At 39.9% G+C, this 11,736-nt stretch overlaps 7 protein-coding genes across 7 annotated transcripts; 3 read left to right on the top strand and 4 right to left on the bottom strand.

The window, feature by feature from the left end:
• Positions 1–31: 31 nt before the first annotated feature.
• Positions 32–881, bottom strand: Tsp_09138a (KRR1 small subunit processome component-like protein; the record flags this gene model as incomplete). Its single annotated transcript, XM_003382252.1, has 4 exons — positions 702–881; positions 512–646; positions 140–265; positions 32–92 (listed from the first exon to the last, which is right to left on the bottom strand). Coding segments are annotated over exons 1-4 (502 nt in total), but the record flags the coding sequence as incomplete, so codon positions are not given.
• Positions 882–1,318: 437 nt separating this feature from the next.
• Tsp_09139 (conserved hypothetical protein) lies at positions 1,319–1,810 on the top strand. Its single transcript, XM_003382253.1, has 3 exons — positions 1,319–1,329; positions 1,393–1,549; positions 1,613–1,810. The coding sequence occupies exons 1-3, from the start codon at positions 1,319–1,321 to the stop codon at positions 1,808–1,810; spliced, it is 366 nt and encodes a 121-aa protein (XP_003382301.1).
• A 243-nt stretch (positions 1,811–2,053) lies between these two features.
• On the top strand, positions 2,054–2,756 carry Tsp_09140 (conserved hypothetical protein). Its single transcript, XM_003382254.1, is given in 2 exon segments — positions 2,054–2,189; positions 2,209–2,756. 2 exon segments carry the CDS (start codon positions 2,054–2,056, stop codon positions 2,754–2,756), a joined length of 684 nt encoding a protein of 227 aa, XP_003382302.1.
• Positions 2,757–5,778: 3,022 nt separating this feature from the next.
• Positions 5,779–7,050, bottom strand: Tsp_09141 (conserved hypothetical protein). The gene is made up of 2 exons (XM_003382255.1): positions 6,220–7,050; positions 5,779–6,015 (listed from the first exon to the last, which is right to left on the bottom strand). The coding sequence occupies exons 1-2, from the start codon at positions 7,048–7,050 to the stop codon at positions 5,779–5,781; spliced, it is 1,068 nt and encodes a 355-aa protein (XP_003382303.1).
• A 2,485-nt stretch (positions 7,051–9,535) lies between these two features.
• Positions 9,536–9,939, bottom strand: Tsp_09142 (pyridine nucleotide-bisulphide oxidoreductase family protein). The gene is made up of 2 exons (XM_003382256.1): positions 9,721–9,939; positions 9,536–9,691 (listed from the first exon to the last, which is right to left on the bottom strand). Exons 1-2 carry the CDS (start codon positions 9,937–9,939, stop codon positions 9,536–9,538), a joined length of 375 nt encoding a protein of 124 aa, XP_003382304.1.
• A 166-nt stretch (positions 9,940–10,105) lies between these two features.
• On the bottom strand, positions 10,106–10,575 carry Tsp_09143 (conserved hypothetical protein). Its single transcript, XM_003382257.1, has 2 exons — positions 10,495–10,575; positions 10,106–10,297 (listed from the first exon to the last, which is right to left on the bottom strand). The coding sequence occupies exons 1-2, from the start codon at positions 10,573–10,575 to the stop codon at positions 10,106–10,108; spliced, it is 273 nt and encodes a 90-aa protein (XP_003382305.1).
• Positions 10,576–10,641: 66 nt separating this feature from the next.
• On the top strand, positions 10,642–11,106 carry Tsp_09144 (hypothetical protein). Its single transcript, XM_003382258.1, has one exon. The coding sequence runs from the start codon at positions 10,642–10,644 to the stop codon at positions 11,104–11,106; it is 465 nt and encodes a 154-aa protein (XP_003382306.1).
• Positions 11,107–11,736: the final 630 nt, after the last annotated feature.

The raw sequence follows: 11,736 nt of genomic DNA on the forward strand, positions 1-11,736 counted from the left end.
TTCATTACGTCTCTCAATCCTGAATAAGGACCAACGGCCGAAACAGTGTTTCCTTGAATCATAATGTAGCAATTAGTTAACAACTCAATAGCCTAAAAGCGATTTTGAATAAAAGAAGCTTCTAAAAAAAGGAAATTACTTTTAAAGTGCACCCATTCGGTCCAATCAAGCGCTGCCGGCGTTTAACAAACCTCACCCGATTACGAACCAAACCACTGATTTTTATTATATCACAAGCAGTATCATCTTCAAGTATCCTAACAGCCTAAAAATTTCAATTCTAATTGAACTTAATGAATAGTATTTCTTTTCACAATTCACAAAAAAGAAAAAGTAAATAAATACCAAAAGTTATGCATTACGCAACAATCTTATTATGCACATATACAGTATGCAATTATGCAGTACATAATAATGCAATGCATATAAATATCGGTTAAAAAGATTTCTCCACAGTTTAAATTGAAAAAGAAAATCGTAATATGTATCAGGCCCTTGAGAACATGCTAACCTGTTCAATTGGAACACTTCTTGCCAGTAACTTAATCAAATCTCGTGCTTTTAATATTACATACGGATCCCATGTCTTACGTGTGGTACGCACAGTCATGCTGCCACGAAGAGCATCCATTTCAGCTTTGATTCCCTAAAAAAGAAAATTTCAAGAAAACAAAATAACAACATGTGAACAAACAACTCACATGCTCTGATAAAGCTTTTTGCAACAACGGAAAACATTCACGCAAGTACTTTTCACGATATTTTGGAAAAAGAGTAGCAAAGTTTGATTCGCACAACAATCCTTGCGGATTGTCTTTCTGTGTAAAAGAAGGTATTTTCCAAATATTTGAAGATTCAGGAAAACTTTCTGTATCCGACATAATTTTGGGAATCGGAAACAATACAATATACTTCGTTAAACAGTATTACTTACAGTTCAAAGCATACTGTAGAAAAGTAAGTTTCTTTATACAGCATAAAATCAATTCAGTAAAATAGCTTACATTTTTTTGAGAACTCTTCAATAAACCAAAAGATTCTTATTGCTCAATTTTGTTCTTGTAAGTTTGCTTTTTCATTTTATTTTTTCAAGTCTAGACTGATCAACATACTGTTTTCGATATAATTCGAGAATAACTAAGCAAATATGTAATATACAAATTCCGATTTTACAATAATAATTTAATCTGGACTATATTGCAATATATACCATGGGCAAAGATGGACAATACAATAATAACGTTTAATATGGAAAAAGACCATTCCTAAATTTAGAGATATTGTGCCACGCCAATCAGCTAATCTTCATATTGAAAAAATGGATTGCCTGTAATATTACAATAATGTGCAAAATTAAGCATTACGGCATTTAGTTTTCGATAGTCGACATAGAAACGAGGGGAGCCATCCTTCTTCCGAACCAGTACCACCGGTGAACTTCAGGTACCTGCGGCCGGTTCAATTACTCCCGCTTGTAGCATCTCCCGGATCAGTTGATCCATCACTTCCCTCTGCGCTAGGGGGACGGTGCGAGGTGGCAGTTTTACCGGTTGGACTACTTCGGTCTCAATGTAGTGCTAGAAGGTTGGAAAAAAAGTTTGTCTGAGCTCAGTCTCACCGCACGAGACAGCCTTCCTACACCGCGGAAGTATGCTGCCTAGGGCCTGTTTACTCCGCGCAGAGCACTCCGCTCCGTCCACCAGAGCGCATTCGCACGCTTCCAGATCACCGTTGTCCGTCTCAGGTCCCACTCCTCCAGTCTCCTCACGTGGCACTTCATAAGCAATCGGCGTTATCCGGGCGCATCTGATGCTGGGGCACGCGGCTTGGTCGATTCGCGGACAATCCTGACCCTCCGCCGTCCGTCATGGTCATCTCCCGGTCTTGCCAGTCGATCACCTTGACGAAATGATCGAAGAAGTTCGTACCTGAGATCCCCGGTACGACCAGGTTCTCCACCACTGTGACATGTATCTGTCCTCTCCAGTTTCCCAGCTGGAGCGACCATATTCCCTGGCCGCAGAGGCGCACCCTTCGCCTGACGTCGAGTAGGATGGAGCCTCTGGCAGCTCCCAAGGGCTCATCCTCGGTAGCTCTGCGCCAGGCTGACATCGGTACTACGGAAACAACCGCCCCATTGTCCAAAAGGAAAAAAATTTCCAGCCCATTTGCCTTACCTGTGACCGGCGGTGATTGTCTGGCTTGCAGTTCCGTCATCGCCAGGAGACAGCGGTCCCTGGTTCTGCTGCTCTGAGTACTCGCCAGCCAGGTTCGGGCACGTAGCTGGGGACAGTCCCGTTGAATGTGACCCAGACCACCGCAATAGAAGCATTCCATTGCCCTCGGAGAGGGATGCAAGCGGGACGGCCTATCTCGTGTCTCCTCCAGCTTGTCCAACAGTCGGGCTAGGGCTTCCACAGCCCTGTCCAGGCCGTCGTCAGCTGCTCTCCGCTGACCTTCCTCGATCTCAGTTACGCATTCCGCCAGCTGCCGTGCCAATACGAGGGTCGCCGGCTGCCGCAGACGGAGCTCTGTACGCCAGGCCGATGATAAAATGGCCGACCAGTTCGCTCTCTGATTTCCCGGCCCTGCGTCCCACTTCGGCCACTTCTCGTGCAAAATCGCGGATGGGCTGGTTCCGCTGCTTCCGAAGACAGCTGAAGCGCATTTCCAGTCGAATCGGAAACTCGCAATGGCCGTACGTTGCCAGTATGCAGCGTTTGAGCTCGCAGGAGTTGTCCCGTGTCAGGCCTTAACAGACAGTTCCGACTCCCCTCAGTGCCATTTCCCAGACAGGCCTCCAATGTAACGACTGGATCGCTTCCTGATTCAGGGTTTCGGACGGGACAATTGCTCGCCAAGTTTTCTACTAGTCTGCGTTCTCGTCTCCTCGATGGCATCTCGTCTGCGTTCTCCACTTCGTCCGCACTCGCAGCTTCAATAATAGTGTCCGCGAAGTTCCCTTCGCTGTTTTTCTGCCCCATCGGTCCTCACCGCTGCAATATATGAGAAGGCTGACGCCGCAGGGAGGCACTGGCGTGACCTGACTGAAATTTGATCTTCTGTTGATCCCAGCTTTGATTTTGCGTTATTCTCACGCAGTGTTAGACTGTGATAGCATGAAAGCGGAAATTCTGCACTCCTAGACATGTCCGGATCGGTTGCCAAGATTTTGAAATTCCGGGACCAGTCCTACGGAAAGCCAACCTCCAATTCGTAGCGCCTCCTTTCCGTTCACCCTAATGTTTTTATCTTTTTCATCTTAGCATTACTAGCGATTATTTTGCCTCCCAGTTTGGTTAAGTCGTTAATAGCTGTGAAACTGCATAACAAAAAATAACTTTGCACTGAACATACAGATCCAAAGCGAACATACACACAAGGGTCATAAATAGGACTAATCTTTATGCGAGCTGTGAAATCCTCGAATGTTAACGGCCGACCGTATCATTATTATTAGTTGCATCATTCTACAAAAATACAGAAACAAAAAATGAACGGCCTAAAGAAGAGATAACTGAAAAAAGAGATATTAAATAAACATGTTTATCGAAGTCAATCACTGTTTCTTTTTACGTTGGCAAAATAGTAAACCGCGCTCGCCATCATGACGTAAGAGAAAGTTGTGAGGATTTAAAAGTTGTCTATGGCACTTTTACTTTAAAATAATGCAGTGTAATGTAAAGTTTTAACGTATTTTTTGAAAATAAAAAATTTTTCATTTCATGACCAACAATTAAATTTTTTATTTTATTAATTAATACTTTTATTGTTTTTTCAAGGAGAATGCGTGTTATATCATTTTAAACATTTATAATAAAGAAAATTGAAAAATAAGAGATGTGTTAGGAGCTTATTGAAATAAATGTATTCATTTTTATTATTATTAAATTTAAGATATAAGTAAATGAAGGTCTTTAATTTGTCAAACTTGATTTGATTTCAACGTAACAGCAAATTCCCAACCCATTGACAGTTTCACATTTGTCACTGCTTCGTCCCTTTTGCGGTTGATCCAACTGCATTCGGTTGCCGTTGCATGTAGTGTCAGTTATGGTAAGGTGACACCTTCCATGACAGAACAGCGTCATAGATAACGCCAGAGTCCTGCATGTTATTATTCAGAAAGCTAAAATAACTAAATTATGTTTGCTGGTTGCAAAAGTAAGCTGTCAGTAAATGTTTTGGCAAAATACTTTTTTTAATGACAAACTACAATATAATACAATACAATACAATACAATACAATACAATACAATACAATACAATACAATATATAGATCACTTAAAGCAGATCTGCATGTAATTTGCGATCAGATTTTGTGCCGCCAGCCAGTAAAAAAAATGAAACAAATTGCATCAAATGCATATGCTGCAACAAATCATGCTTTTCTCTTCAGAATCTTGCCTAAACAATCGCCAAACGAAACATTTTATAACGAGATTTAATAAATAAAATTAGCAGCTGCTCCTGATCAGCACTGTGAATGGGCACTACCATAAATGGTTGAACAAATTCTGAAAAATACTATTCATCGAGATAGAAAAATCAAATTTTCCTTCAAACAAAAAAATAATAAGCAATAAATTACAATTTCCGGTGAAACCAATGCAGCTTGCAGTTTCCATTTCAACGGTAGTGGAAAAAATTTCGAATCAAACCACTCCATTATAGCACTATTTGAAAAATTATCCAATTTCACAATGTAATGTGCTCCTTTTCCCAAATCCCTGGAAAAAATATAATCAAATAGAGTTCCAATTTCACCTACAACATTGCAATTCAGCGCCTACAAAAAGCATACTCTGACTGAGCGAACCAATTAATACACCGCCGTACCCCTGATGCTCATTTGTAAAAAAGCTTTCATAGCCAGTTTATTATTGAAATAGTAAAAAGACAGCATGAATAATGGAAAAGCATACAACTTTAAAATTTGATATTCTGTTTTGAAAAAAAACTGCCTTGGCTATAAGGAATTTCCTGTTAAAATCGGTTCATTCCCGTTCATCAATCAATGGGCTACAGTTGTACAGAAGTCAATTATATGCACAGGTTGTTTCCTCAAATCGAAAATCAATTATCACTCAAATCTGCGCAATTTAGCCTTGCAACTTGTTTCTGCTCAGTGCATAGAAAACTGTTCAAATGAACTTAAATGAGAACCCAATTTTCACATTTTGAAATATAAATCTTACAGATAATACATTATTATTACTGTTATTACAGAAAAAGAAAAATTACTTTTCCAAACAGAAATCAATTTACGAAAAATATTTGAAAAGAGGAAAATAAAGAAACAAGGCATTTCTTTTTTCAATTTCCAAACAAAACTGCAAACGCTTAACCCATAAATTACAGTATGCTATCGATGAAACGCGTCCTGATTCAACGTCTGTCGCCACATTTGAATCAGATTAGTCAAATTGAACCGCACTGTTCGATAGTCATCTACAGCAACTCAAACAAACCAGGCCGTTGCGCCGTCCAAATAATAAAACAACGTCCAAATTTTGAAATTTCCTATTCATTCGCCATTATTATTATTCCTTTTTTGTCTTCCTACGGAGCAATTCAAATTCTTCAAAGATTCACATTTCCAACTGACAATTTGAGTAACAAAAAAAACAGAAAATCGTATCCAACACCAAATTTATTATTAACAAATACCAAACAAAAGAAAAATCCCAAGTTCCTGCTTATTTCTTTTTGGTTTTGGATGGCAAGATTCTTTTCGGTGATTTAATACCCGTTTCTGGCATTTGAGAAGACACGGCTCATTTAGCGACCTTATCTTCGACTGGTTTACTGCTTTTCTTCGATTTCGATCGCTTCTTTGACTTCTTCTTAATCTTCTTAGAATCTTTCTTTTCAACTTTTTGCACTTCTTTAATGAATTCATCAGGCTTTTTTTCAACTGTGATTGGCTGAACATTGACTGCTTCATCGCTAACGGCTGCAGTTATTTCCGTTGTTGTTGGTGCTTCCATAACTGCTATTTCTGTTTCATGTGTCTGTTTGTTCATATGTTGTTTTATTGTCACCTCTGTTTCGCCTTTCTTGCTCTTATTTGACTTTGATTTCTTTTTGGACTTCTTCTTCTCTTTTCTGGATTCCTCCTCTCCAATTCTTTCTGCTGCTTTTTTCTCTTTCTCTGACAGTCTTGTCCTGCTCATTCTGTCAATTAGACGGTTGCTCTCAGTGGCTTGTGCTCTCACTTCTGGTGTCCATTGCACAATTTCATCTTCCAGTTTGCTCTTTTGTTTTTTTGAGCTTATATCTTTCTCTACCATCATTTCTGTCTTTTCTTTCTTAGTTTTTGTTGATTTAGACCTTTTTGCAGACTTTGATTTTCTTTTTTTTGAGTCTGCTTTTTTTATTTTTTCTTCTACTTTAGTCTGCTCTTTAAAATCCCTCTGTGCAACGACTTGCCCCATTATATTCTGTTCTTCCGTAAATTGTGCAATGCTTTGCAATTGAAATGGTGGTACTTGAGTTCGCAATTTTGTCTCAGATTTCTCTTTGCTCATCATATGTTGCTTTACTGACATCTCTTTTTCCATTTCTCTGTCTTTTTTGGATTTGGATTTTCTTTTCAGTTTTCTTTTCTTTTTTTCTGAATCTTCCCGTCTTATTTTTTCCGCTGCTTTGGTTATTTCTTCTGTCCCAACGTTGGAAAGAATTTGCGGAATTACATCTCTTGTTTCAGTGACTGCTGGAATTGTTTCAGGTGAACTTTCCGCCATTTCTATTTTTTTATCAGTTTCTGTTTTCTCTTTGCTTATATCCGTTCCTTTCGGTATGCTTTTAATAGCTTCCATGCTCTTTTTGGATTTTGTCTTCTTTTTTGTTTTTCCCACCTGCTTCTTGTCTGCTTTTAGCTGCAGTTCTTTTGATTCCTTAATAATTTCCTCTGGTGTTTTCTTTTCAGGAATTGCTGTCATTGGATGAACTCGCGTTTCTTTCCATTCCACAGTTTGCCTTTTTTTAGTAACAAAGTGGTAGATCAATGCCAGAACAATTACTACGAGAATCGCGGTAAGGAGCATTTTTTTTTCAGATAATACGTATTGCTATTTCTGAAGTTTTTTATATCATTAGTATCGTAAAATTTAATGAAACCATAAGCTACTACATATATTATAAGTATGAAATGAATATAATCATAATGCGGCAAATGAATGATTGGTTGGTCACTTACCTCGACAACTTGAAATTTGCCTCACGTACCCCAAGCTCGGAAAAAGATGAAATGATAAGTTTTGCTAACGCCCTCCCATAAGTAAAACTTTAAAGTTTATTACTTTGAGCAATTTTGTTTTATCTTTTGTTTAATTTTAAACAATTTTGTTTTATGTTTTGTTTAAATTTCTTTCAGAATGAGAATTTAAAAGTTGCCTATGGCCCGTTTACTTCAAAATAATGCAGTGTAATGTGAAGTTTTTATCTATTTTTTGAAAATAAAATAGGGTTTTTCTTTCTTGATCAACAATTAAATTTTTTGTTTTATTTATTAATGCTTTTATTTTTTTTCAAGGAGAATGAATGTTATATCATGAGCAAGGTCAAAATTCATCACCCAGGATTTTCTGAAATTTTACTAGATCAACACACATATGAATTAAATTTCCCCTAAGCTAGCCAAAAGCATTTGCAGTTCAATCTGTGCAGCAGCTACGCTGCATCTGAGTAATTTTTTGCAACCCTTGTATATTATGTGAAGTCAGTACGCAATGCACCAAATGTTTATTAAACATTTCACGATACTTTACATGAGCTAGAATTTCATTATTTGTGACCAGCATGATGCCATAGAAATGTGCAAGGCATAAATTCAAGCAATAATACTGGTAGTCTGGAATTTTAACAATGCTGCAGGCAGATGCTTTATCAAATGAAATTATTCTCTGACCAAAGCAATGAAACTCATGATAGTGCGAAACAATGGAAATGAAAGTTTTGGCAGCACATGAATGATCAATTTGTGCTCCTTGCCTCCCGACGAAAATAATTAACAATGATTATATTTCGGCAGAGCATATACAGTGCTAGAGCAAAATAATGGACATACCCAGAATGGAGTAAACTTGAAATGAAAAATATCTTTTCTCTGCTTTCAGTTTTGTTTGGTAAAATAGTTTCAAAATCCAACATATCTTTTGTGATCTGCAACGTTGAACATGTGGTTATCATCGCGATACAACAATTGCAACTTCAATGTTTAATGAACCCAGTACTCGGTTTTACTTTAGATATTGAAAAGCAAATTTAATACAATTTACACGAAATGTACAATCACAAATTTTTACTTTAAACAAAATTCCAGATTTTATTTTTTATTCAAATGAAACATATGAAGAAAAACAATAACTCTTGTAAACAGTTGCGAAAGAAAAATTGGAAAGATTAAATTCTTTTGCGAACTAGAAGTATTTTCAGAGAACAGACAGGCAAAATTAAAAAAGTATTTCGATGTTAACATTCGACAATCACCACTCCCAGTTTTAGCTGAAAACTGCAGCTGTAGACAATTTATCAATTGTAGATTTTCCCTTTGTACTTGATTAGCCTTCAACTAGCCTTTATCAGAACAATATCTGACAAACAGCGAAGAACCTTAGGCAAAAATCTTATTTAATTGTTAGCTAAGAAGGTGATTTATATGACGAGTGAAAGCAACTGTTAGCTGAGATTTCTTTTGAACATTGTTTATGAACGCAGGTGGATAAATGTAAAGCACTTTGAAAGCGGAGTAAAACCGATAAACAGCACCTGCTTGGTGAAATAAATAAAATAAATACTGAAAAACTGTCAAAGCTGCTTCAAATTCTCTCTGCAGTGTACATAGCATTCTTTGATGTCAGCATTTGTGCGCCATTTGTGTGTGATTAATAATCTTCTGTCAACATCAACAAAAGGCGTTGGCGCTACAACGAATATCACAAGTTGATCTTTAATTGTTGATAAAATGAAAAATGAAAACTAAATGTTGCAAAAGGGATTTAAAATGAAATTCAAAAGCGTATGATTCATTTTCGCTTGGTCTTGCATTTGTGTCTAGTGCTTTGCGTTCGAGAGTTATTTGAATCGTTTTCTGTACTGTTCTGTTCCTTGCTATGGCTGATGTCCCTGAGCTACGTCTTGTGCAAAATCGTTGCGGTGGTATGTCCCTTGTTCATGAAGGCAGGGCATACAAAGTAAAACGTGCCGGCAGAAAGAAATATTGGAGGTGCTCTAAAGTATGTGCTAAATGTACAGTGCGTTTCCTTAGTTATTAAGGGTTAGTTTATTTTGGTATAGGACAAAAAAGGCTGCGGTGGTGCCATATGGACAAATCTTGATGTAACATCGGTGATCAAGCAGAATGATCACATGGAAAGCTGCCCGGTGGATGAGCACTTGGCCTACAAAATGGAAAAAAGGCAGTTTTGAAAAAGCGGAGCGCGGAAGAAACGAAACCCATTCCAGCTATTTATGATGAAGAAGCTTCCGCCGTGTCCGCCGAGCCATGTACATCTGGCCATTTCCCCGTTTTTAAGCAGGTAAAGTCCACGATGTACAGCCACCGGGCAAAGCGGCTCGGTCGCCATCCAATCTAAGTTGGGCTGGATTCTGTGTGAACAGAGCAGCACGAGGCCAACCACTGCCATGATCACCTTCCTGACGGCGTGGAAGAACCGACAGACAAATCTTGCAGTGATTATAGGAATTAAAGGCACCTGGAATCGCTCCCGACGACTTAACCGCCCCATCGGATGTCGAGGCACTGGCAAGGTTCGAGCAAGGGCTATAGTTCGACGGCGAACGATATCAGCTGCAACTCCCGTGGCTTCCAGGTCTGCCCTTGCTACCGAACAATTTCCCGCAGACAAGGCGCTGCTTGCTTGCTGTAGAACAGAGGCTGACGCGATGCGAAAATGATGAGCGGTAGTACGCATCGACGATGCCTCAATATGTGGAAATGGCTGGGCGTTAAGGACTCTGGAAACGGGTCCGGAAGGTCGCACCTGGTACTTGCCTTACCTCGCCGTTTACCAAGGTGAGGGCACAGAGAAAAGGTGCCGAGTCGTATTCGATGGATTGGCTCGATACGGTCAAAGCTCTCTAAGCCTGCAGATAGATCTGCTCAAAGTCTTCCTTCAGTTCAGAAGTTTCCATGTGGGGCCGCAAGCCGACATCCAGAAGATGTATATTCAGGCGCGGATTGCGGAGCAGGAGCGAGATGCATGTAGTTCCCTGTAGAGGGACACATCGGCGGAAATTGGCCATTATAGGTTGTTGTGAGTGTGTTTTGGCCTAAAATACTCGGCGCTTCTGGCCATTAACACTGTGTAGGTGCACGCTAACGGCATCAGGATGCTGCACTGCGCGCCGCCGCGGATATTTTGGAGAACACGTACGTAGATGACCTTGCCACGTCATGTGACACAGCCGTGTTGGCCAAGGAATTAGCCAGCCAGCTGCAAGGATTGTTGGCCAGTGGAGGTTTCCACCTGCACTAATGGGCCACCAATGAGCCCGAAGTGTTGAAGTCTGTCCCTGACGAGCAAAGATCCACTAGCACCAAGAGTCATCTCTGAAAGACGCTCGGTATCTACTGGGAGCGACGGGACGATCAGCTGACCTTTTCACCGCCACTGATGGTGCATAGCATAGGTAAGCACTCGAAGCGGAAGCTTTTGAGCACCGCTTTTCAGGAGAGAGCCCCGTGGATGGGCAGCTATTGGGAACGCCGCGTCCGCTCGATGAAGGAATCGCTGCGGAAGATTCTCAAGAAAGCCTTGCTTGACGAAGAAGAACTATTTACGACACTTTGTAAGGTAGAAGCCTGTCTTACATTCGTGGGAGACGAGAGCCATGACCGCCACCCCTTATCCCTGCTTCAGCTGATGACCGGTCGCACTTACGTGGACTTCCCGACCGTCGAAGTCAGCTATCCGGAATGGCAATCATCGGGACGTGGTCCCCCGCAGTGGAACCAGCGACGGCGCTACCGTCAGCGGCCAGCTGTGCTCAGCTCGCGGCATACCATTAGTTGGTGCCACGGAGCCGGGGTGGCTGCGCGGCGGACGGTTGTCAGGAAGACAATGGTTCAGTATTTATAACCCACGCCAACTTCTCGTCAATTAATACGTCAACCCATACGACAACTCCAGTATCCTGCAATTCATGAGAAAGCAATTAATATATTGCTAGTTTTCAAATTCCTACATGTGCGCGAGCAAGGATTTTCACATTTAACCGGTATGAAAAACAGACTGAAGTCACCTATTGTTGGTTGAAAATGAAATGTGAATTTGTTTATCCAGAATTCGGCCGAGAACAAAGCATTTGTGTTCAAAAGAACGAGAGAAACTTCCACGGTAGATAGATAGTAAAGTAATCTTTTGCAAATTGGTTTCGAAAATAACATCCAATTGTGACCCATTTATTTATTCATAGGACGCATTGCTTTGCCTTTTAAACGTTACCAGTAAACAATTAAGTAATTCGAGTAGCTATTATCTGTTTATTCATTATGCATCATATTGTAGTAGCCATTCATTTCAGGATAACCAGCATATTAGAATATATTACGTATGCCTTAACAGCTCTAAGTTATTGAAAAAGAAAAAACCATTTTCAAAAACTACGAGAATAAAATTGTTAAGAAACGCTGGTCTAAACCAACCTTTTACTTGTAAAATAAACTTAACAATCATGCATTGTTGATACTTTATTCAAATCGCATCTAT

The sequence above is a fragment of the Trichinella spiralis genome (assembly GCF_000181795.1).
Source record: "Trichinella spiralis strain ISS 195 chromosome Unknown Scfld1, whole genome shotgun sequence".
NCBI classification, from domain to species: Eukaryota; Metazoa; Nematoda; class Enoplea; order Trichinellida; family Trichinellidae; genus Trichinella; species Trichinella spiralis.